The 26695-nt window shown below is 41.7% G+C and overlaps 1 protein-coding gene across 2 annotated transcripts in view; it reads left to right on the forward strand.

The window, feature by feature from the left end:
• Window positions 1-2337: 2337 nt before the first annotated feature.
• The window catches only part of Trpc6 (transient receptor potential cation channel subfamily C member 6), a 102039-nt gene continuing 77681 nt past the window's right edge, over window positions 2338-26695 (forward strand). Inside the window, exons 1-2 of one of the 2 annotated variants that reach the window (XM_060369249.1) lie at window positions 2338-2445; window positions 2802-3015. In XM_060369249.1, the coding sequence (XP_060225232.1) occupies window positions 2849-3015 (167 nt within the window). In that variant the 5' untranslated portion in view covers window positions 2338-2445; window positions 2802-2848. The other variant, XM_060369245.1, reaches the window with a different exon arrangement.

Consider the following 26695-nt stretch of genomic DNA (forward strand, 5'->3'; position numbering starts at 1 on the left):
GCTCCTGCCTCCAGGTCCCTACCTGAGCTCCTTGCCTGACTTACCTCGTTGGAGGTCTGATGTAGAACTGACCCCAAACTGACAGACTTCAAGCAGAATATTTTTGTTGGGTATAATCACCACGAAGAAGTAAGAATTTTAAATCATGATTTCACATATTCAGAGCTTAAAAGAAAGCTATTAGAAGCAACCAGCTTCCACCCTTAGTTTCTCAGGGTAAACACGATTTTTGTGGGGGCAGAATCTTTTATGTCTCTTTACTCCACCCACAAGCCTGCTTGCTACATCTCTGAGGCGTTAGTCACACTAACAAAATGCTGGAGAGCAACAACTCAATGGCGCACAGACTTACTTTAGCTCCTATCTCAGAGGGGTCCCCTGCTCCTTTGGCTCCATGTTGCTCAGCCTAAAGTGAGGAGAAACAGGTAGGGGAGAGGGAGGAGTGAGCCAAGCGATGTACTCTCAGTGGCATGCCTCCCATGCATCACTTCTTTAACTCCACTCTACCCACAATGCACACACACACACACACACACACACACACACACACACACCAGTTTAGGGCCTCATGATCCAATCACATCCCAAAGGCCAACCTGTGAAAATTGTGTTATCAAGCCTTGAAAAAAAAACCATTTGTGTGTGTTGTGCATTTATGCTTGTACATCACCCATAGAAGCCAGAAGAAGGCATTGAAGCCCCTGGGGCTAGAGTTAGAGGCAGTTGTGAGCAGCCTAATGTGGTGCTGGGAACTGAACTCTGGTCCTCCTGAAGAAGAGCAAGTGCTCTTAACCACTGAGTCATCTCTCCAACTCCAGGTACCATGAGCCTCCTAGGGACGATGTTTACATCCAAAGGGCGTTTGCCAAACACAAAGCTAGGTCCTCGGGATCTGTTCCTTTTCTCCACCTCCCCTCAGTGTTTGGCAAAGTCAGTGCCTATTGATTCTTAATCCCTTCCGGCCCCCTCTGCCTTTCAAGGTGGTTGACATTGCTGTCATTCTCAACACCCGTTTTATTGTCTACATGTTCTGGGAAGCAGAATTTGTTCTTCAATTCAGGCCCAATTCACATCTGCTGTTTTCATGACAGGCTCCTTGCCATTTGTGTCTTAGACCAATTAGCAGCTTCTTGGAGAACCATTTTGTTGGGACCACCACATCAGCCTGACTTATTTCTGTGAATTTTATTTGCTTTTTAATATACATATTATATATATATATATATATATATATATATATATATATATATATATATGGGAGGCAGAGTGTAACTCTGTAGTCCAGGCTGGATTGGAACTCATATACAGTCAAGGTTAGATTTGAACTCTTTCCAATCTTCTGCCTCAGGCTTCTAAGTGCAGGCTTTAGAGGTGAAAGCTATGTACATTCTTCTTGTTTAACCACCATTTCTCTTTCCCAAGGGCACTGTGAGGGTAGAAAATTCTTTCACTGTTTGTTTGCCCCTGAATCCTAAAATAGTGGTTGGTAATATACCCTTGGCATTCATTAAATATTGCTGAATGAATGAATGGGTTCTTAATTAACTTCCTTTAAATGAACTACTATAAATATTGAATAAATATTGATTCACCGTGTGTGTGTGTGTGTGTGTGTGTGTGTAAGCGTGCGCACTCACGGAACCACAGGATGGGGGATTTGAATGTCCATGTGGAGTCAGCTATCAATTTAAGTTGTGTTTCTCCGTCGACTCTCTGAGACAGGGCTCACTGCGAGTGGAGCTAGAATAGCTGTCCAGTCTACCTCAGAGAGCCTGTTACTGCTGTGCTGGAGTTAGACATGCCCTTCGCTATCTATGGAGGACTCTTACAGGAACGCAGGAGACCCCAGTTCATGCGCCCATACTTTTGTGGTAAACGCTTTAACCACGGAGAGGATTTCCACACGATCGTATTGAGAAGGGTTTAATTTGGTTAGGTGTATGCCAATTAATAAAAAAAAAAAAAACACGTTTCAAAAACAGGACGTTGGAGAAAACACACCAGGCAGAGCAACAGTTCCGGCGGCATCGGAATGAATTAGGGAGGATTTTCCCTAAAGCAAGCAGGCATCGTCGGAAAATGCCCGTTTTCTTTTTGGTTTTCTCGGGAACAAGTAGCATTCCGTGGTGAGAACGCAGCAGACAGTTCTTCATTTTAAAGCGGAGCCCAAGGAGTTTGAGAACGGGAGAGAAAACATCCCAAGAAAACGCAGGCGGTGTGGAAGAAGGAGAGGATCCTGACTTCTGAGTGTTACTTAAAAGAAACTTCCTAGAAAGCCCTCCCCTGACGCTCCTTCACAGACCTGCTTTGGAAGCAGTCAGCCCTCCCAATCCCAAATAAAGGGCGTGCCTGGCTCCCCTGCTTCAGGTTTGTTCTTGCTCTGCAAGTTGTGCGTCCAGACAGGGGTCGGCGGATTTCTGGACGGTCCCTTCGATCCCTTTAAAGGTGGGGATCGTGACGGAGGATGTGGGGGAAGAAGGCGGGAGGCGAGGGCTGGAGAGTCGCGGTTGACATAGTAACTCTTCGGCTGCTCTCCCTGGCGGCTGCCACCGAGGCCCCGCCTGTGCCCTCTGCCTGGGAGCGCGGGGCCGCCTGTCTGCGAGGTCCAGATGTGCTCAGGTCAAGGTTCCCTCGGCGGTTGTCTCCCACCCCCTTAAGTAGTGACTTCCACCCTGGCGGGCAGAAAAGCCACTGGCATACCCCGGCCAGCCAGGCGTCTGCCTCTCTTCCCTCATCTTCCTCTCCCGGGCATCGCTCTGCTCTGGGCCAGTTCGGTAGGTGACGCGGCCCCTTCTTCCCAGGTCCCCATCCACCGGAGCTGGGGTGCAGGCCTGCCGGAGGCTGTACCATGAGCCAGAGCCCTGGCTTCGGGACCCGGAGGGGCGGCTCTCCGCTGGCTGCCCCTGGAGCCGGCGCGCGGCGCAACGAGAGCCAGGACTATCTGCTGATGGACGAGCTGGGAGACGACGGCTGCCCGCAGCTCCCGCTGCCGCCATACGGCTACTACCCCAGCTTGTAAGTACGGGCGCGGGCAGCACGGGTTAGAGGAGTGGGCGCCGCGCGCGTCCCACCGGCGGTGTCTCTCCAGGCACCCAGGCAAGCCGGGGGTGCGAGCGCGCTTGGGAGCGGGCTGCGTGCTGGTGGACACGCGAGGGGTGCGCTCGCCCTCGGAGCGAGCCCGCGTAGTTCTCTTTCCACCACAGGGGGTGGGCTGGCACGTCACCACAGGGGACCCTGTGCGGGGTCAGTTTTTACAGCCGCTGCCGCCCCGTGGCACTGCTCAACAGGCACGACCTGAAGTCGGAGCGGGGTCCAGTTTTCGCTCCGGTGTGAGTCAGTCCCCGTGGGGGAGCCAGCAGAACTCTCGGGGTCTTGGAAGGCACTTTGGAGCAGGGACCCACCACAGTGCCCTCTCCAGCTCGGCCATGGTCCTGTCGTCTTGCGAAAAGATTGCTTGGGGAGAGAAGGGACAACCTCCTTCTCACCCCGGAGCTGAGGTTAGGACGGGAAAACAGACCCATTCAGGTTTTTGTAGCAGGACAGAAAAAAAGGGAGCCGGCTCCTTACTAACGGCCTCGGAATCACGAGGAGCCCTTGTTTATAACAACAACCCCGAATACGAGGTTGGTGACAGTGGTGGTGAGGAGGGACAGACACAAGGTAATAGAACGGAGAAACAGAGTCTCCCGTCCTCCCGTGCCCCACCCCCACCCCCCTCAGGTGGTGACCACTTGTGCAGCAGGCAGATAGTATTTCCGGCTCTTTACACCTTTGGTTAATCTTTGCTTGACTGAGTGCCCAGGTTTCCTGGCCTGTCACAGCCATCTGAAAGCTGTTCCCTAGGAAAAACCTTTCTCGGTTCTGTTAGCTCTTCCAGAAAGGAGGGAGGCCCCGGGGGATGGGGCGCACCTGGCAGGCCCTCATGACTTAGGTCAGCTTTGGGGGCAGTCATCAAGGCTGAGAGAGTCAAAGCCTGCTGTGGTTTATTTTCCTGGTGAGAACTGAGCCCCCAGGAAATGGGGCATCTACATTTTTCTTCTCGATGAAAAACAAACAAACAAAAAAAGTTGGAAGTGGTTCCATTCATCTGAGCTGGGCAGGCCTGAGCAAATCTACTATAATCTATCTTTTCAAATCTGGAAAATTAAAATACAATTCAGACAACATAAAATTCAGCTCTTAAGTTGTATAGTACAGCATTGCACATGCAATAGTCATTACATTTTGTAACCACCATCAATAGCTAATTTCTGGACATTTTTGTCAATGTTATGTTTGCTGTCCGGTTAGAAGTCTCCCTGTCCTTCTGCCCCGCTCCCTCTGCTGTGCAGGGTGGCATGCGCTGTGTCGATATGTTTGCCCAAGCATTGCGGGGTAGAAGCCAGAGATGGGAACAAGATAACTTCCTCTACAGCTCTCCACATTACTTCTTTGAGGGACAGGATCTCACTGATGGGGAGTTCAATATTTTACTTGGACTGGCAGGTGTAAGTCCTTGAAGCAGGTTTTACCTGGGTGCTGGGGTCTGAACTTGGGTCCTCATGCTTGTCCAATAAGCGTTTTTACCTACTGAGCCATCTCCCTGCCCTAAAAAGTTCTGTCTCGTAGGGGCAAACCCACGCTTCTCAAGCTTTGATGAGCATGAGCATAGGACCACCTGGAGGTTTTGCTAAGACTCCAGTTCCTTAAGCATTAGCTGTATTTGGGGAGTCTGCATTTTTAACAGTCTCTAGTGAAGTATTATTTGCTTGTTGACAGAGTACACACTAAAGACAAGAAGATGCATGGCAAGAAAAAATAATTATAGACAAATGAATTGATTCTGCCATCCTGAACATAGCTATTCCCAACTTTGCTGAGAAACCAGGCCAGGTGGTGGACTTCTGTGGTCTTAGCTTTGTGGGAGCTTCCTGGGCATGGTAGGGAAACCTGCCTTTGCACCGAGATTCACCAAGCCTCTCATGCTGTTTGCTAACACTACCTATTGGCTAAATTAAGCGACTTAATAACTACATGCCTTCACAAAAAATTAGACATTAACAGAACATTTTTAATCCTACAGTCTCCTCTATTCATTTCTTTGTCCTTAGGAAAATGATTTGCTTTTAATACTTGCTTTAAATATTATCAGCAGTGAGATTAAATATAGTAAAAATTCCAAGTTGTCTGAACACATTTCATCATGAATTTCTTTAAATTACTATTACACATAATAGTAATTATGTATAATATATTTAATAATTATATACTAAAAGAAGCTCTCTATATATACTACTTAGAGAAAAAAGTACTCTTCTCCTTCAGTTCAGGAACCTCAGACCACTCTTTGTGAGGGCAGATAAGAAGCAGGAAGATATTGTAATGGGCTTCAGTTCATGATGGGCGCTGCTCATGAAGTCATGTTGAGAGTAGATCCCACACTGGAATTAAAGCCTTTCTCCTCCAAATTGATTATTTCTCAAACAGGTCAAGGTTATGTTTTCATCCACTGTGTTCTCTGACAAGGATTAGACTTTACAGTAGAATGAAAATATACCTGGAGAAGTTTAAGCAGTAGACACTAGAGTTAAGATGCAGGGGCACGTGCTAAGAAAAATGACCTTCCTTGGGTAGAGAGTACAAATGAACACTTCCTAGGCTTTGAAGGTTTTGAAGGTGTGTGTGTGTGTTTTCAGAGTGGGATGTGTGTACTGGTAGAATTGTGGCAATCACTGGTGCCCCTCAGGTACAGCGTAGCTGTCTCAAATCATTGAGACATTCCTGTGATATGAATTCACCCACTCTCACTAAAAAAATTTCCTTTCACATTCTCTTCTTAAAAAGAATGTTTTATGTGTAATTTTGGAGCTTTACTACTGAGGCTTGTAGGAAGTTATCTTGTGGAAGAACAATTGTTGCGCTCTCTCAGGCCTTGGTAAGTGAAGTGTTAATGTTTTAAAGATGGTGCTTTTGAGAGAAAGAGTCTCAGTTGTTTTTTTTTTTTTTTTTTTTTCTGTAACTTCCAATTAGAAAGAAGATGCTACATTCTATTCAATCAGCCTTGAATCATGAATAACAATGAAGTCTCACATCTTGCCAAGACCCCAGGAGTTTCTTTATGTACATATGTACCTCTGGTCTATGACTCTGAACATGAGAGTCTCAGACACACACACACACACACATACACACACACAGTTGTTAAGAGTTTCCAAAGCAGCAGAGATTAGTTGATTTAGTCCAGTCGGTCACTGAGCATAAACTATTGAGTTGTCCCTTATCACTGTTCGGATTGTGACTGATGACCGGGTAGGAAAACCTTGCCAAAGCACAGGCGTGCAGTGGCTCAGTGGTAAGGGTGCTTGTCACCTGCTCGGCTTGATCCCTGGGATCTGCATTGTGGAAGCGGAGAGTTGGCTCTGGAGAAACACCCTCCGGCTTCTGCACGTGTGCTGTGCAGTATGTGCACCACCAATAAATAAATGTAAAAACATTTTAAAAATCTTTTAAAACATTCCTAATTTGGCAGGCTTGGGGATAGATATAGCTCCATGATAAGACACTTGTTAACATAGGCAAGGTCCTAGATTTGATCAAAAGTACCACAAAATGGAACAAGAACATTACTTGAATTGTTAAAAAAATTATAAGGGACTGCTTATGTGTAAGGAACAAAGATGCTAGAGAGAATATGAAATGGGAAAGGTCTGAGCTGCAGATGAAGCAGAGGGCTAGAACTGATGTGTCTGGAGTGACACCAGAACTCTCATAATACTGAGATGTCAGGCTAGGAATGATGGCCACCAGCACAACGTCAGGACGGATACAAGGAAGAAGTACTCCAGCCCTGGGGATGTCAGCTTAGGGACCTACATGCCACGTGAGGCTTGATTCTTTTATACTGAGTGAGAGACCCTCAAGCTTTAGGCTTAGTGTAGCAACCCTAACCCTAAACAATGAAGAAGGAATAGTTCCGTCCATGTTAACTGCTCACAAGATTCATCCAAGAGCAAGCTAAAAATAGGCTCACTACGGCCAGTGATCAACCACATGAGGAGACAGTTCTCGAGAAGAGAGTGAGCTAACAGCAAGCAGATAACAACAGTGTGAGAGCCTTAGGAGCTTAGGATAACAGTATAACCAGAGGAAAGGCGAACAGTTCACACATATAAAATGTCACAATAAAAAACATAAAACCTTAAGGGAAGAATGAGACTCAGAAAAGCAACAGATGGAACATCTACAAAAGAAAAGAATGCAGTTCTGTATTTAAAAGAGTTTGTTTTTTTAATCAAAATTATTGATCTACTATGTGTATGCATATGTGTTTGAGGATGCAGCCATAAAAGATAATGCAATTCTCCTTTAAAAGTTGATTATAAGTGTGAGTGAGTGTGTGTGTGTGTGTGTGTGTGTGTGTGTGTGTATGCATGGTGACTGCACATGATTGCAGATTTGTGCCCTGTTGGTACATGTGGAGGACAGGGCAAGATTTTGAGGTCTTTTTCTATGGTTCTTTGTCTTACTGTCTCTTACAGTGAGACAGGCCCTCTCACTGACCTACATGTTTATCTTTCAGCTAGCCTGGTTGGCTAGGGAGTGTCTGGGATCAGACTGTCTCTACCTCCTGATGCTGGGCTTACAGGTTCACACACCAATACCTACTTTTTTCCACATGGGCTCTGAGGATTTGAACTTACAGCCTCATGTCTGCAGAACAAGCATTCTCGTCTCACAATCCCCAAAGAGATTTTAAATTCCATTTTCTATTTCCTGTTACAGAAACAAAAATATATAGACAGTGGTTTGAATTCAGTGAGAATCATAATCTGTTGTGTCCTTTGAGATACTATCAGTAACACTAATGACAGTTCCTGAACTTTAGTTAAAGCAGGAAAATAGACCATCTACTCGAGAAAATGTAAATTTTATTTTTATTTTTGAGACAGAGTTTCACTAGGTTGTCCAGGCTAACACTGAAATCACAATGTAGTGTAGGTTGAACCCCTCCTTGCTTCAACCTGCCGGAGTACTGAAAATATGGGTGTATACCACCATACCTGGCTGGAAATACAATTCTTGGAGAAAAAACTCAGTGGAACAATTAAAAATACAATTTGGATATGGAATAACTGATGACATTCCAAATGCAGAGATATAAAGAATTACTTATGAATATCAACCATTATTTAATGGTGAAAAATACACATTCTGAAGCTGTATTTCAGGGGGAAAGCAGGTGTGAAAATCGCTGTTGGTTTCGGTTTGGTTTCCCAGCATCATTTAGGATTCATTACCTCCTTCAGCCATTTACAGTACAGGAGGATCTCACCCTTGGCCTCATGATAGTGCTTTTCGGAACAGACACACCTGTTTAATTCAAAATTATCCATGACTTAACGTAATCAGTAAACACCATGCATGTCTTTATCTATCTATCTATCTATCTATCTATCTATCTATCTATCTATCTATCTATCTATTTTTTTACAATATATTCATTTCCTCCTGGTCCCACCCTTCCATCCTCTTCCCCCCCATCCCCTTCCCCTAGTCCACTGAAAGGGGGAGTTCTCCTTCCCTGCAATCTGACTCCAGCCTATCAATTCTCATCAGGACTGTCTGCATCCTCTTCCTCTGTGGCCTGGCAAGGCTGCATCTCTAGGGTGAAATGATCAAAGAGCAGGCAACTGAGATGAGATCACGTAAGAGACAGACCCTGCTCCCCTTACTTGGAAACTCACATGGAAACTGAGTTGCCTATGGGCTACGTCTGAGCAGGGGGGTCTAAGTCCTCCTCTCCATACATGGATCTTGGTTTGTGCATCAGTCTCTGCAGACCCTCGTGGGCCCAGAGTTTTTGGCTTTGTTGGTGTCCTTGTGGAGCTCCTGTCCCTTCTGGGTCCTTCAATCTCCTGCTTCTTCCATAAAGGCTCCTTGAGCTCTGCTCAATGGTTGTGAGTCTCTGCTTCAATCATCTGTTGGGTGGAGCCTTTCCGAGGAATTCTATGGTAGGCTCAGGTCCTGTTTCCTCTCTTCCACTACTTTTTGTGTCTATCCTGTTTGCCATTCTGAATGAGATTTAAGCATCTTCCTTAGGATCTTCCTTGTTTCTTCTTTAGGTTGTAGTTTTTTTGTTTGTTTGTTTGTTTGTTTGTTTTGCTAGACTGAGGTCACTTTATTTCCTTCTTTTTCTTTTTCTTTTTTTAATTTTATTTTTCTTATTAGTTACATTTTGTTAACTCTGTGTCCCAGCTGTATCCCACTCCCACATTTCCTCCCCAACCCCACACTTCCTCCCTGGTCTCCTCCCTGCCCCTTTCCAAGTCCACTGATAGGGGAGGACCTCCTCCCCTTTCATTTGACCCTGTTTTATCAGGTATCTTCAGGGCTGGCTGCAAAGTCCTCCTCTATGGCCTAACAGGACTGCTCCTCCCCTGGGGGGGGGGTTGGGGAGGTCAAAGAGCCTGCCCTTGAGATCCTGTTAGAAATGGTCCTTGTTCCCCTTACTTTGGGAAACTACTTGGTTACTGAGCTACCACGGGCCACATCTGAGCAGAAGTTCTAGGTTATATCTAAAGATGGTCCTTGGTTGAGTGTCAGTCTCAGAAAAGACCCTGTGCCCGGATATATTTGGTCCTTGTAGAGTTCCTATCCTTTCCATATCATACTAACTCCCCTTCTTTCATATGATTCCCTGCACTCTGCCTAGGGTTTGGTTATGAGTCTCAGTGTCTGCTTTGAAACACTGCTAGGTAAAGTCTTTCAGATGCCTTCTGTGGTAGACTCCTGTCATACGTTCAACGCACATCCCATTTGTCTTTCTAAATGAGGATTGTTCATCTTCGCCTGTGTCCGCTTTCTTGATTATCTTCTTTAGGTGTGTAGATTTCGTTATGTTTATCATATCTTGTAGGTCTATATAAGCGAGTAAATGCCATGTTTGTCTTTCTCCTTCTGGGATACTTCACTCAGAATGATCTTTTCCACCATTTGCCTGCAAATTTCATGATTTCCTCCTTTTCGATTGCTGAGTAGTATTCCATTGTGTAAAAATACCACAATTTCTGTATCCATTCCTCCGCTGATGGACATCTGGGTTATTTCCAGGTTCTGGCTATTACAAATAAAGCTGCTACAAACATGGTTGAACAAATGCCCTTGTTGTGTACTTGAGCAAATTTTGGGTATATACCTAGGAGTGGTATAGCTGGGTCTTGAGGTAGCACTACTCCTAATTGTCTGAGAAAGTGCCAGATTGACTTCCAATAGGTCGTAGATTTTTAGTATGATTATCCTATATTATTATAAGATTATCATATAGTGGGTATATGGCTAATACCCGCTTATAAGTAAGTAGATACCATGCATGTTTTTCTGGCTCTGGGATATCTCACTCAGGATGACCTTTTCTAGTTCCATCCAAATTTCACGATTTCCTTGTTTTTAATAGCTGAGTAGTATTATTCCATTGTGTAAATGTGCCACAATTTTTGTATCCATTCTTTCATTGAGGGACATCTAAGGTGTTTCCAGATTCTGGCTATTACTAATAAAGCTGCTATAAACATAGTGAGCAAATGTCCTTGTTGAATGGTGGAGCATCTTTCTTCACAGACCTTGAAAGAAAAACTCTCAACTTTATATAGAAAAACAAACAAACAAAAAACAGAATAGGTAAAATAATCAAGTACAGTAAAAGTTCTTCTGGAGGTATCTCAATTCCTGATCTCAAGCTGTATTATAGACCAACAGTAATAAAACTGCATAGTACTGGTACAGACACAGACTGGTAGATCAATGGAATTGAACTGAAGATCCAGAAATGAATGCCCATGCGTACAGACACTGGATTTTTGACAAAGATACCAAAACCATTCAATGGAAAAAAGACAGCATCTTCAACAAGTGGTGCTGGTCTAACTGGATGTCTACATATAGAAAAATGCCAATAGATCCATATCTATCACCCTGCACAAGATTAAAGTCCAAGTGAATCAAAGACTTCCATATAAAAACCAGACACATTAAATCTGTTGGAAGAAAAAGGTGAGGAAGAGCCTTGAACTCATTGGTACAGTAGACAACTTGCTGAACAGAACACCAACAGTTCAGTCTCTAACACTCAACAATCAATAAATGACACCTCATAAAACTGAAAAGCTTCTGTAAAGGAAAGGACACTGTCATCAGAACAAGATGACAGCATACAGACTGGGAAAGGATCTTCACCAACCCTATATGTGACAAAGAGCTAATATCCAAAATACATAAAGAACTCAAGAAGTTAAAAAGCAACAAATCAAGTAATCCAATTTAAAAATGAAGTACAGAGCTAAACAGAGAATTCTCAGCACAGGAATATTGAATGGCAAAGAAACACTTAAAGAAATGCTCACCGTACTTAGTAATCAGGGAAATGCAAATCAAAATGATTCTAAGATTCCATCTTACAACCCATCAGAATGGGTAAGAATCAAAAACTCAAGTGACAATACATGCTGGAGAGGATGTGGAGAAAGAGGAACGCTCTTCCATTGCTGGTGGGAATGTAAACTTATACAACCACTTTGGAAATCAATCTGGTGCTTTCTCAGGAAATTGGGAATAATGCTACCCCAGGAGCCAACTATACCACTCCTGGGCATATAACAGAAAGATGACGCATGTGTTTAGGGTGCTAGCATGGTGAGACAAATGCTCCTCAGATGTACTCAAACATCCATATCCATTCTTTTTTCAGTGCCGTTTGCTTCTAAGGAGCAGGGCATCATTTTTCTCCACACAACTATGTTCTCTAGGTTGTTAAAAGTAACTTTCTTTGGCCATGTATGTATTAGGGAGTAAAAATCATAAAAGAACATTTTGTTGAGTCCACTCTTTTTCCCCCTTCTGTTTCATTAAAACACTGGATGTAATTGGAGACAGTGAATAAAATTACCACTTGTGATTGCTCTTTGTTTAGGTGTGTTCTGCTGGCTTTAATGTAAGGGGACATCTTCACTTATACACCATGTTTCAATTAAGCTACGGCACTTAAAATTTGGTATGCTTCTCAAGACTCCAAGCCACTGGAGTTGACTGAAACACAGTTTTTACACAAACAAGTATTAGAGCTATCCTATGGCACATGGCTGTGATAGAAATGGCCTCCAGTTCAGCTAACTGAGGCTTCAGGAAGAGAAGAAAAAAATACTAAGAAAAATTATATACAACGCAATGTAAGTTTCTGTTTCTACAGACAACTTATCCAAAATATTTACATATATCTGGGGGATCTAACATTTTTGGGATACCTGCTCTGTAGTATGTCTTTTTCTAGTTGTACAAATGTGCTTGAGTCTTGAAAGCAGCCACTTGGCTATTTTAATGTTTGTTTTACAAATAATGCTGCAGAAATTTACAGATGTTAAGGCACGAGCAGGAAGTTGCAAAGCTGGTAAGTTTTCACGAAAGCCTATCCCAGTACATCTCATGGATGTGTAACGCATGCTGCTCTCTCAGCATCCCACATAGTCATGCTTGTACCCACACAGAGGGCTTGGCACATTATCTCTCCCTTCTGCTTCCTTCCTCTTGCCATAGATAATTTGGAGAGTCACATGCTAGCTCTGATATAGTAAGTTAAGATCTTTGTGCCATGCTAATTATACACAAAAGACAGACAAAACATATCAATAAACTGCATGGCACTGGGTGTCTTTGACTATGGCTTTTTCTTTCTATTAAAGTGTTCTCTGTCTTTGAAGGTCAGGGTCAACCTGGATATTTCAGTCCTTTGATTGACTTCTGAATCTATTTACTCATCTCTGTTAGCCTGACATGATTACATCTAGTAAGGAGAATTTACAAGTTTATTTTGGACTTTTCTATGCGTAATAGATATTAAGCCATTTGAACTGAATAAAAGCTGTGAGGTGTGAGCATTCAAAATTCTTATTTTACTGATAAGGAAAAAAGTGCACATACAAGAGGTTGATGGATGTGTCTAATGTTGTTACACAGCTTGCAGGCTGCAGGAATGGGGATAAAGGAAGGAACCAAAGACTCTTTCATCAATTCCATCTATAGTGATGAAGGTTTGAAAGATTCCCAGCCTTTTTCATCAAAGAAGAATGTACCAAAACAAGTGTTTTTTTTTTTTTTAGACAGCTTGTAGATTTAACCAAAGATCTACAAACTGATGATGATTTTTTTTTTAAAGATTATAGGTACTGTGCACAAACACACATATATATTATAAAGAAAATTATCCCGTCTGGGCTCACAACATTCCCTCCAAGAGCCAAAGGCCTCCTAACAATTACGTCTCAAAACCAGGCCTGACAAGTCCTCTTTTGAGTCAGGGTTGTTGAAGAAATTCCCAAATCACATAGGATATGTGTGTTACCATTGCCCTTATCTGCCACTCCCGCCCCAGGTAGAAGGTAAGTTCCTATTGCTGAAGACACAAGTACTACAGACACAGGGCCCAGAGGCTCCTGAGATGAAACTGACCCAAATGCCTCCTCCCCGAGGGCTAGCTCTCATAGTACCAGAAGTTGCCATGCAAGCTTCCAAAGGAAAGATGCAAGCAACCATCCTACCTGGCTATGATGCCAAGAACCTCTACATTGAAGAGCATGACATGATAACCCTAACTGTGCAATAGTGCCTTTCTGACCTTGGAGGTGATCAACAGCCTTCTAATTGAACTTGAGACGTATTCAATAAGGGCATTGTGCCTGGTACTGGAAAAGCCAATTACCCATTTTCGAAGTCATGGATCTTGGATGAGAACCTACTACAACCACTTTAGTAAGCCAGCATAATCCCTAACTATTCTCTAATTATTTCTCCTTATACTCACAGATAAATGTAGTCCTCATCCTCTTCAAGAAAATTTCTCTTTGCAGCAGATGGAGACCATTACAAACAAAACAAAACAAACAAATGATGATTTTTTTTAAAGATTATAGATACTGTGCACAAACACACATATATATTATAACCCCCCCCCCCACCTATAAAATTGCAGAGTTGTGAAGTCTAAGTCCAATGGATAAATCTACAAAACACTGCTATATAAGGTTCAGGAAACTTTGCATAAAAAAAAAATCAAGGAGTTCTCTGAGAGACCGTGTCTCTAGTAATCTCAGAAACTACAGCCATCAAGTCTCACCAAACATGAACTGAAAAAGGACAACAACGATAGACATGCCAAAGCAGACTGGGAAAGGCCACAAGACCTCAACCCTGCATAAAGAACTGCAGGCACATGGAGACGGACCAAGATTGGAGAAATAGTCTTCCTCAGGGAAGAGCACACCGATTAGTCATCCAACACCAAATGCATATATGTGCATATGCATGCACACAATGACAATGAATGAAAAAAGAGGCTATAAATTTGAAAGAGAGCAAAGTTGTGTCTATGGGAGGGTTTGTGAGGAAGAAATGGGAAGGGAGCAATCAAGTATTTATAGTATAACGTTAGAAATAAAAGAAAAAATAAAAAAGAGATGATGGGCATAAAGTGCTCTTTTTCTAAAATAAAATGCATGCAATTGCTCCCATGGCACCACACAGTTTGTATTAGAGAAACTGGCTTGAATGACAGGGTGAGGTGCTGGGGAGATGTTGAGAGCTCACACCACTCTTGAGAGGACCAGAGTTTGGTTCCAGCCTCTACAAGCTCAAGCTTCGGGGGATCTGTTGCCTTCTTTGACCTTCATGGGCTCCTACACCACATGGCTACATACCTGACCCCTGAAAATTAATAGCAAAATGAATATTAAAAAGAAAAAAAACAAAATAAAACAAACAAATGAAAACCCAAACCAGCATGAGACTAGAGTTCATGGTAGTATTTGCATACTTAATTTTTAAACTTTTATTTAAGTTTTTCATACAATACATTTTGGTCATATATATATATATATATATATATATATATATAGTCCCAACTCCTACCAGTTTCTCTCTCCCCCAACTTCATTTCTTTTCTCTTGCTCACAAAACAAAACAAAACAAAACAAAACAAAACAGGACAAACAACAAAAATAAACTAAAAAAAATCAGGAGACAAAAACAAAACAAACATACAAACAAGAAAACAAGCAAACAACTTAAACTGGATTTGCTTGCTCTAAAAAGCATTTGTGTAGTGTTTACCCTGCAGTATGTGCTGCAGAACATCAATTGAGCTGATGGTCATGTTGAGATTGATTGCCTATTCAGGGCAGGCTTCACGTTTCCATTATAGAAGCTCTGATTTGAGCGCAAGGAGCATCTCGTCCTGACATGATCAGTACAAACAAACCCCTCATGCTAAACTAGGAGAGGCTCTTCTTGGGACTTGCTAACAAGATGAACTGTTAAATCACCAAAATTACCATAAAATTTGGAAATGAGGTGATTACAAAGAGGGGTTTAAAATTCTCTCGGGGGAGTGAAACTGCTACTGTTATTGCCATGTTAGCATTCTTAAAGCAGAAATTGGCAGGAAGATTGAAGAGCAGCAGGGCAGCTGTGCAGGCCTAGTCTCTGGTGGTGTGAAAACTGTCACACTTCACAGTGCTGCGACATCTCCCCCAGGAACCGCCCACCCCCTGGCATGCGTTCAGAGCTGGCCACTACTCCAAGAGGAAATCTTCGCTAATTCATTTTAATAGCGGTTTACGTTTTTAGATTCATCAGGCACTGCCTTTGAAAATTACAAACACCACATCTCATTAAGTCTAAGTAGTTGTAATTTGTAGCCTCAAGAAACCAGTTTAGGTTTTATTTCATATTTGTTGAAATGGTTTTCGTGCCAAAATTTATATAGACATGGCTTATGTATAACTTAGAAATGCATAAAAAGAGTAGATACAAAAAGTAAACTTTTTTTTAAACCAGATTATGAACATTCCACATTCAAGAAGTAAATCCCCTGAGTCTATTTTAACTAAGAATCTTCAATACAGCACAGTGCTTGCTGTCCTACCTGGCACACACAATACTAGTATAGCAGTTTAAGATTTATTTATTTACTTATTGTTATTAGTATTTGAGTGCGTGCATGTGTGCATGCATGTGTGTGTGTGCAAATGCCCCCGAAGACCGTGAGGTCCCAGATTCCCTGGAGCTGGAGTTGCAGGCTGTTGTGAGTCACCCTAAGTGGGCCCTGGGAACCAAACTCATGTCCTCTACAAGAGCAGCAAGTACTCTCACCCCTGAGCCATCTCTCCAGTTCCTAGAATACTTTTTTAAAAGAATTAAAATAATGCAATCGATTGGTGCTATGCAATTAAACTGACTTCATAATTACATGTTTCCAGAATACTGCTTAATGAACCTGATTCACTGCTGTTCCTTATAAACTCCCTACAGCCCCTGACATACACACAGACACATATTTGTATATTTCTTATGCTTGAAGAGAACATCTCACACTGTTTCTAGGATTTATTTTTGAACTACGATCCCCCATGCTGAACCCTTGGAGAACGTTGCCTTTACTGCTTCTACATTCACTGCTGATTAAAAAACCACGTCATGGCAATGACTGACACCCAGCAGAGCTATAGCACAAAGACTTACAATAGGAGACGTGCACTTTTAAGGCTGTTAAAATAGGAGAAACAAGGGACTCATTAGTGGGAGAAACCAGCTCTGCTGGCAGCCAGTAGCTTCCTAGTTCTCAGTCAGGGCACAGGACGCCATGGTGCTCCCCCTCCACATTCGCGTGTCCACAGATGTTCTTCTGGTCTTGTTTATGTAGCTCTTTCTAGGAGAGACTGTCTCACAGCACACTTCTCTGTATTTCGGCTCTTCTACTGTTTCCTCTTCCATGATGTTCCTTGAACCACAGATGTGGGAGTTGTGACACAGATGTTTCCATTGGTGATGGGCACCCCAAAATCTGTTGATCTTTGATTATGTTCAGTTGTGGTTTTCTGTAATGGCCTCCATTTGCTGTAAGGAGATACTTTTTTGATGATGGGTGACAGCTACATTTATCTGTGGGTAGTAACGGATTATGCTGGCCCTAGCTAAACAGGGATTCTTTCTAAGGTCCATGACCTCGCTTACTCTGTGAAGCTGGGAGGGAAGGACTTCCCTCCTGTTGAATGGATCTTATGACGAATTAGAGAGCTGCTGGTTGCCACTGACACATGGCTGCCACTTAGTGCACCTCTGTGCATATCTTGCCACGCTCGTTGTAGTTGTGATTCACAGGTGTCTGCCTCCTTTAGCAGCTAGCATGGTATTTTCTAGTGCTACGAAATCTAAACGGCAGGAAGAAGGCTTTCAGCTTAGATCTTGCCTGAATCAGGCAGGTCCTGTATCCTAAGCATGGGATGTCTTCAGCGCTAGGGGTTTAGCCTCAACATCTAGGCGTCAACCACAGGCTACAGCAATGGTCTATACTGTTGTGAGTCACTTGTTGGGCTCCCCATTTGGACCAACCATTTGAAAGGAGATTTCTCAGACCTGTTACTGGGCTGTTGCTGTTGTGGTGATGGTTGTTAGTCTGTGGTTCTTTGGGGAAGCAATGCCATATGCGTGTGTGTGCGTGTGTGTGCGCGTGTGTGTGTGTGTGTGTGTGTGTGTGTACCTATATATATGTATTGTGTATAATCTCTACTAAATACAAAATAATATGGTTCCTTGTGGCTTTGTCAAACATTGCTGTTATTTACCCCATTTCCTCCCTTCTTCTGTTTTGATCTCTCTCCTCTCTAGTTGGAGCCTTCCCCTACTTTTCCATTTCTCATTTTATATCACCTATATCTTGTTGTTTTCCTTCCAAGAGAGCCCTCTCCACCTGACTGTGGTCCTTTTATACTTTACTGATTTCCACGGTTAGGCCATGCTGTATATTCATATTTGAAGACTTGGAGTAGAAACCAATGTGAGAGAGAACATGTGCCATTTGATCTGGGTCTGGGTTACCTTACCCAATGTGATCTTTTCTAGGTCTGTCCATTTACCTGCAAATTTCATGATTTCAATTTTTTTTACAGCTAAATAGTATTCAATTATGTATATGTACCACATTACCGTTATCCATTCTTCACTTGTTGTTCAGGGTAGTGGAATCATATGTAACAAAACAGGCTCAGTGTGTTGGACTCATGTTTGTGCCTCTATGTGTCTGTGTGCATGTCACAGTGATGATCAAAGAGAAAGAGGCTATCTTTAAGAGTTGTGGGGCATAGGAAAGGATGGGAGGAAGCAAACATGGAAAGGGTTAGATGGAGGAAAGAGAAGGGGAAAATGATGTAATTTTATTGTAATTAAAATGTATTTTAAAATAGGAGAAAACAAATATCTTGGATTAATGAACTATGATGCCCAGTGTGCTAGAGCTTTAAGAAGACATGATAAATTATAGGGCAACACCATTTTTTACAGTCTGTGCCAAATTTTAGGAGCTTACACTTACACTTTATATTTTCTAGCTGATTTAAAAACATTATTGGTTCTTTTGCCTTATTTACATTAACTTGTTTTGTCCTTGCAGAAAACTCAACAGTGAGAAATATTATTTTTCCACTTGTAAGTGAGGAAAGGGACATTCCAAATGGTCCAAAGATCTTCTTTAGCACATCTTACTGCTTTTTACACAGTTTATTATCACACATCTTTTCTTTAAATTTTCACAAAAAAGCTTACATAAAATTTAAAAATTAGAATTATTTTTAAACATTAGATTTATTTGTTTTACTTTATGCATATGGATGTTTGATTGCATGTACCACATGCATTCCTGCTGCCTGTAAAGGTCCAAAGATGGTGTTGGATTCTTTGGAACTGATGGGTTGTTGTGAGCCACCATGTGGGTCCTGAGACTTGAACCCAGGTCCTCGGTAATAGCAACATGTGCTCTGCTCTTAGCCAGTTATTTTGACGTGATTTCTTATAATTAATAATGGCAACAGAAGGGGGATGGAGAGATGGCTCAGTGGTTAAGAGCACTGACTGTTCTTCCAGAGGACCTGGGTTCAATTCCCAGCACCCAAATAGCAGCTCATAACTGTCTGTAACTCCAAGATCTGACACACACATGTAAGCAGGCAAAACACCAATGCACATAAAATAAAAATAAATAAATTAAAAAAATAATGGCAACAGAAATAACAGCAGCTAACACTTAGCGTTTCTTCTGTGCCTCGTATGGTTCTAAGCAGTTTACATATAGGAGTTTATTCAGTGCTCCCAGCATTTCTTCAAGAAATTTTATTACCACCTGCATTTTGAAATGAAGATCTGATGTGTATGGAAATTAAAGAACTTGCTAAAGATTTTAAGTAGCTGGTAATGCTGATCTTGTGTAGGATAACCTCATCACTAATATGACCCAATATATTTGATCAATAATAGTTTATTTCATTGTTTAATGATTGTTGGAAATGTGTCTTATGAAAAGATGGATGGGAAACTTTTGCTGCCTTGGTTAAACTTTTTAGTCTTAGTTTGAGCTGTGAGACGTTTAATGTTTGAGAGACTTCTGCACTTTAGACCAATGCTAGAGATAGGGAACAAGTTTCATTGGTAAAGTGACAGCAGTGAGATTGTGAAATGGAAAGTGGGAATGGAGAGTCAGTGTGGCAGTTTGACTGAAATAACATTAGGGAAGAAATTTTAGGAGAAAATGTAGTTATTGTATCTTTTGCACAAACTTCACATACCCCACAAGAGCCTACACCACAAGTAAAGACCTTTTGTCCTGGGTGGGGTCTCTTAAGGCATGATCTAATCTTCCCTTAGGAACTGCCTGGAAATCTTGATCACCAGATCCTGCCCTACCTCTCCTAAGTCAGAACCTTCGAGGGATTCATGTGTCAACTGCCCCAGAGTGAATTACACACAGCCTCTGAACAGCTGCTTCTCATCACAGCCCTGTCCTCACTCCTATCTTGTGGGTCTTTGCTGTCACATCTATGGTTTTTGGCCATTGCTAACACAACACTGTTAAGAGTGCCCTCTGCTGCCTTGGTTTGGAATTCCCTAGTAAGGGGAACAAGGGCTGTCTCCGATATGAACTCAATGGCTGGCTCATTGATCACTTTTCCCTGGGGGTGGGGGGAGTACCCTTACCATACCACAGAAGAAGACAATACAACCAATCCTGATGAGACCTGCTAGAATAGGATCAGATGGAAGGGGAGGAGGACCTCCCCTATCAGTAGGCTGGGGGAGGGGCATGGGAGAAGAAGAGGGAAGGAGGGCAGGATTAAGAAGGAATGAGAAAGGGGGCTACAGCTGGGATACAAAGTAAATAAATTATAATAAATAAAAAAATAAAAAAGCACAAATACCAAACAATTTAAAAAAATGAGTGCCCTCTGCAATGGTGGAGAGGTTTTGTGTCTGCTCTGTCCCAGATAGGGAGGACTTGAAATATGACAGTAAAATTTGTAGCCTTACTTAATCTTCATTAATTTACATTGTTTTATGTGGTTGAGATTATCATATAGGACAGCCCACTGGTTAGTTTCTTGAAGCCCTGGAGGAGGAAACATGACTAAAGGATGCATTGTGTCCCAGGCATTAGCTTCAGCATATTGTACATACAAACTCTTTAATAGGCCACAGCAACCCTGTGAAGTTGGCTTATTGTTTCTCTCCATGTTACTGATTCTCCAAAAGTCAGGAATTTAATTAGCAGAGCTGGGAATAAAACAAGTACTTTGATGCCATATCCACAATGCCTCTCTCCACTCTTGGGTAAAGAAGGTGATTTTTACACTACCGTTCAAATTCATATTCCAAAAGGGGACAGGGACAAGGACAAAGGTCATTTTCCCTTTATGTTTTAATTTATGATGAATTTCTAAAATTGTAAGTTTTTTTTTTTTATTACAGAAACAGGCACTTTATATGGTACAATAATTTAAAAAATCAAGAGAAAAAGTTGCATGGTTTGCAAAGGTATTTGCTCTGGGAAAAATTTTGGAATTTAGGATGAGGTCATAGCTAGCTCTTTTGACGGAGGGAACTTCCCCGATGAACACTAAGCACATAATGCTCATTCTGCTTCCTACAAGTCCGGCTAACCTCAGTCACTTCCTGTACTACTACTTCTTCTTCTTCTCTTCTTCCTCCTCCTCCTCCTTCGTCTTCTTCTTCTAAATCCCATCCTTTACATCTCTCTCTCTCTTTAGTTGTATATTTTATTTTTACATTTTCTGTTTCTTTTATGAGATTTTCTTAAAAATCAATTTTCAGGAGAATTAGAGGAAGAAGATACACAAGCATTAGAAATTGTCATGACCAAAGTCACCTTGAGGTTTTAGTATTTCAGGACACTCCTTACCTCAAGCTCTCTTTGTTCACCCAGGCAGTCAGTTCCATTCTTCTGTATGATATGACATGGTTCTGGCCTTTGGGAGGTATGTCCCAGGTAACAAACTAATAAGAATTACATAAACTCTTAAAATTTTACTTTAAAAAAAGTTTTCATGAATATTTCTTAACATATTTATGTGTATATAAACATTAAATGTACATAAAATGATGTAGATTTATACTTTTTATATTTTTCTATTAATATATTATCTATATTCTAAACAAGATGATAACATGCCCAACTGTTTTTCCATTTAACATTATTATTATTATTATAAATTTTAAGGTACTTAAGTTTAACCTTAGCACTTTCTGAAAATGGCAGTTTTCTTATATTAAAAGAGAGAGAAATGGGGCTATATATATAGCCCAGCTAATACCACATATATGAATGGCAGGCCCTTTTCTCCCTTTAAGCTTTGGCCATATCTTATAGTATACAAAGATTGAAAAACAAGAATCACTCCTCTTGAATGTACTTAAGTTTGCATGGACATTTAAAATAAAGGTGTTATTTATATGTGTGGTTTTTATTTAATTAAAACCCTTGCAAAGGAGCTCATGTACAGAATTTATAAGCGCCCATATCAACCTAAACCAAAGATTTATCTTATCTAGTCTCATAAACTTTGTCCTGTACCTTTAGACTGTAGTACAACAGAAACAACAAATGGGAAGGGATGACCCTTAGGACTTTGTAATTTTCATTGCTATCAATTTGTCTAACAGGCTTATGTAAAAGATGAGCTACTCAAACAGAAAGTTATACTGTAGAAGAAAATGTCCCATAATTGCCAAGCCCACTTAAAATCTTGATATTTTATTGGCAGCAAGGTATCATGATTGACATTTATAATGGTACCCTGCAGTCATCAAACTTGATCATCGTGAGCACGATTTATCGAAGGGGAGATGTACACAATGCGCTTAAAGAGATTTTGAAATCCAATTTCTTAAGTTAATAAAAATGTTCACGCATTGGCACATGATAATAGAATAGAACATTCCTTTTTGTAGACTGACTCATGGGCACAATCAAATCGATGAGATGCTCCAAGGGGAACAAGCTCAGTCTACTGGCTCCTGCCAACTGACGGCTGTCTTAATTTCCAACATTAGTTCTGTTTGCTTCTCCAGTCTTTGATTTTACCAACAAATGACAGCTGCTCCTGCTGCTGTAGCTCTTCTACTCTTCCCTGGCATGGGCTATGCTTGCCTTGTTTCTACCAGGGAATCCCTGAGAGAATCCTTTCTTCAGCTCTCTCAGAACTCCACATTGCTTCTCCTTAGAACTCCCATAATGTTCTGGGGAGACTGACTGGGAATTCTTAGACACTGCAGCACGAGGTCTCTCTGTTTGAGATGCCCGGATATTGAGGGCAGAGTGTATGACTTAGTACTTTGATGGTGAGTTTTAGAACAATGTTATATCTAAAACATGCCTGATACATGGTAGGTGGTGGAATGAATCAGTCTAGTCAACTCAAATTTGTACGCCAATAGTAAAAAATGAGTAAAAATGTTTGATGTTAAGACAGAAGGGTAGGGGACATATTTACTATGAAGCTGCCCTTTATGACAATGATGATCTCTGTTTGGCTTTGATCAGTAACTGCTACAAAGCACTAGGGCCTTGTGTTCCTAAATTTTGTCATTGTTAAAAGAGAGACCAGAAATAAGATCTCATATGGGGAATGTTTTGATTTGTCAAACACTGAATGGTCCAAAAGGACAATAGAGCAGATATATAACTCCTAGCCTATAATTTTTAAAGACCTAGAATGAGCAATAGGTCAGTTTCCATGAGACTGTAATTCAAGGTTGAGTAAATTCTGTTCTCTCAAAGGCTAACATAATGAAATCTGAGATTCTGTCGCTTTGAAGCAAAACGCACACATCATTCTCGGTGTTCTACAGGTTTCATTTTATTTCTGAAGCTGGGCAGACAGCTGTTCCTTTTTCACAAGGTGGCTAGCCATCACTTTTAAAATGAACTGTTAAGAAAAAGATACATTGAATTAAATGTAGATACTCATAAGTTTATGGAGAAATAAGTCACTTTGATAAAACTCTTGCATATCACTAAGAAATTCTCCAAGTTCCCTGGAAAAACGTCCAGGAAGTGTCCACAGCAGGCCATAATTATTAAGACTTACAGTCTATAGTCATAATTCACAGAAAACCATTCCAGAGGGATTTGCTGAGGTAGAGAATGTTGGAGTTTACAAATAAAAATTTATTTATTTAAAATTCTTAATGTTTTATGTCCCCCCACTGCAGAATAAAAATTACTTGCTCTCATAGAAATCTGGTACAGCCTGCTATAAGCACAAATATTTCTTGATGTTTGTTTTATATTAAGAGTTTACATCTGATTCCACAATGTTCCCATGTTAACTTCTCCCAGAGAGATGTGATGTGTTTGTGATAACTCTGTGTGTCATTCGCTGTACCATAAGCTCAGGGGTATTCATTCTAAAATAGGAAAAGACTGTGACTCACACTGATGACCAAAAAAATAAAAAATAAAAAAATAAAAAAAAAGAAAAAAGAAAACATTAACTTAACTGCTCTCCGATCTCAGACCACAAGCAAACATATAGCCCATGAGACCCTTCCCAGACAGGAAAAGGAAGTTATGGGAGCTAAGAGGAAGCCTTTAAAAGATAGAGGAAAGCAGAGAAGGCCAGTGCTGCCTGGTGAAAGAGTAGGAAGCCATGTCACAGCATTGAAAAGGAAGATATTTTTGAGTGGAAGGAATAATACAGAGCCACCATATGGTCCATGACCAACTGACCCCAAGAGCATCCTGCCTTTGAAGAGTAGGGGAGAAAAGCTTATTTCACCAAAAGGGGGTTAGTTACATAATCGCCTACTCATATAATAGTCACATGACAGAACGGTCTCCAAAATCTGTAGTTCCTCTGTTGCTGGCTATGTCCTCATGGCCTAGCACAGTGTGGGCTCTGAGTTCTGTGCGGCCTGTGACAGGAGAAACGCCAATCCGACCTGGAAAAACCCCAAGCTGTAGAGGTGCCACAATGGCTGTTTGCAGATTTTGAAGCAGAGAAGAAAAATGTAGGAAAGGCAGGAAAAGAAGGAGTCCAAAGGGAAGCCTGACAAGCCCTTGGTGCTTAGCAGAAGGTCAGAACACAGCCAGGTACAAGCTGAGGGGCTTCTAGCTCTGTAAGGCCAATGGCTGCTCATTTCAAGCCAGGGTTTAGAGACCATTTGTCATTACCCCTTAGTTAGGAAAGAAACCTTGCTATGCTGTTTTTCGTGTTGTTCTTTTGCTCCCTTCCCGACTCTTCATGTGAGAGTCCTGATTTGTTCCCTGTCATTGCCAACTGAAACAGGATAGGCTAGGAGGGGACTGCAGCGGTTACCACTGTGCCCCACCATTGCCAGGGAAACCCACCCACCATGTCCCAGTCCTTATGGGTGTTTTACCCGCATTCCTGCAGGTCTGGGAAATGATAAAGAGCAAGCTGCTGTTCCTTCCTTAACAGCTTCAGTTTCGGTGTTGCTCAACTTTGGGATAACCACAAGTTCCCAGTTAATGCAACAAGTATGACATCAATGCAAATGAGGGCTTTATAAAGGACTGCATGCAAATATAAAACTTTCAATTTTTGTTCCAACGTCAATGCAGTTTGCACTTAATGAAAAGGCAGCAGCGGAAAGAGATAGCTTCCCCCTCCAGCTCTTCCTGATGAAACCAAACCACACAGGATGCAGTGCGCTGTCTCACGCGTCCACTGTGCTGCGCACTTGGGTCCCTCTGCCTGGAATGCTGATTTCTGCTTATTTATAGAACCAATTGCATCGGTCCCGTGTAGTTTAGACTTCACCCTTCTCTAAATTCAGCACGGACTCCAGTGTTTCTTTATCCTTTATTCTGTTTACAGTACACATAAATATTCTCCCAACATTTCCCCACTCAGGAATACTTGCAACAGTGTCTGGAGCTAAGCAGGCACTTAGAAAACAATCCCATCCCATTGTCTCCTGACCGCAGCATGATACTTCTTAGGTGTGTTTCTGTGGCTTGAGTGATCCCTGAGTATTCTGACTCCTCTGATGCTAAGTGGAGCCAACAGGGGTGAACAGAAGGCCTTTTAGACAGGTTCAGGGTATTGGCTATTTCTTAGTAGTATGGTAACTGAGGCATCCCAGTTTAATTGGGGTTTCTTGTCTAAGCATGAAAGGAAGTTATTTACTAGAACATGGGTAACTTACCAGTGGCTACACCAGCAGAGAAAAATGACACCCCTTCCCCAGCAACTATTAATTGCTAGTGGTTCCTAAGGTAGGGGTGGGGTCTCATGGTACCCTCACCAATCCATCGTAAAATGTTGAAGGGCCTAATCTTGTTCAGACAGCCACAGGAAATTTTTAGGAGCACAGTCTAGATGGGTCCTAGAGTATTTTCCTGTAGGCTAATGTTCCAAGCATGAGATGGTATTACTATTTTAGGCTTAAATGGTGTCAAAAGAGGCTGATCTGATGTCCTGATGTCCAAGGCAACAGAATCTAGTGTGAAGTTAAAAGTTTGTACCCAGCCTATGATGGCATCTGTCTGTTTTTGTTCATTCAGCTATTGGCTATGAATAGATTCAGGAGAAGGATGAGAAGGATGAGTGTGGAGGAAACAAAATCAACATTTAAAACAAATATATTAGGGTCAGCATAAAGGGCATAAGCCAACTGCCTTGCAGGCTGGAGCAACTATGGTTACTCAGGCCAGCTCAGGTCTATCATTGTGACTAAATGGGGGTAGAAGGAGATGGACAGTGTCCCCTTCTGGCTCTGCATTATCCCACGGTCCTTACTTGACTTCCTATTAGAACCAACTTGCAGAATTTCTGCAAACCAAGACATAAAGAGAGCTTCTTTTTCATATAAATAGAGTAAAACATTTTCCAGTATCTAAAAAAAGTTCCTTGGTTCTGATATTTTTACTTTACACCTGCCATTTGAGACAGAAAAGCCACTCTGGATAAGTCCGATGAGGTTCATCATTGCCTGTCGTAAACATATTCTGTCAGGTTCACGTGTCATTCTCAGCTCTCCCCAGAACCCAGAACTAGACCGGATGCTTTTCCACTGGGGTAAAATGTCTTCTCTGTATCCATAGAAAAGAGCAATGCAGAAGTTTTAAACAAGATGCAGAGTTTGAGACATTTACTCAATCTGTTGTGGAGAATTAACTTTTTCTTTCTTTCTTTTTCCTTTCTTAAATCTGGGCAATGAATAAACAAATGTAAAAATGAGGAGGAAAAGACAAGACTTAGACACCTTAGTTGTTTGGTACAAATCTTTCCCAGAGCAATTTTTTTTTCTCTCTCTTGACATACAAACTGCTGTGACAGAAGGTGACAGACACATTGAGAGCCAA

This window comes from Meriones unguiculatus, chromosome 1 (assembly GCF_030254825.1).
Source record: "Meriones unguiculatus strain TT.TT164.6M chromosome 1, Bangor_MerUng_6.1, whole genome shotgun sequence".
NCBI lineage: Eukaryota > Metazoa > Chordata > Mammalia > Rodentia > Muridae > Meriones > Meriones unguiculatus.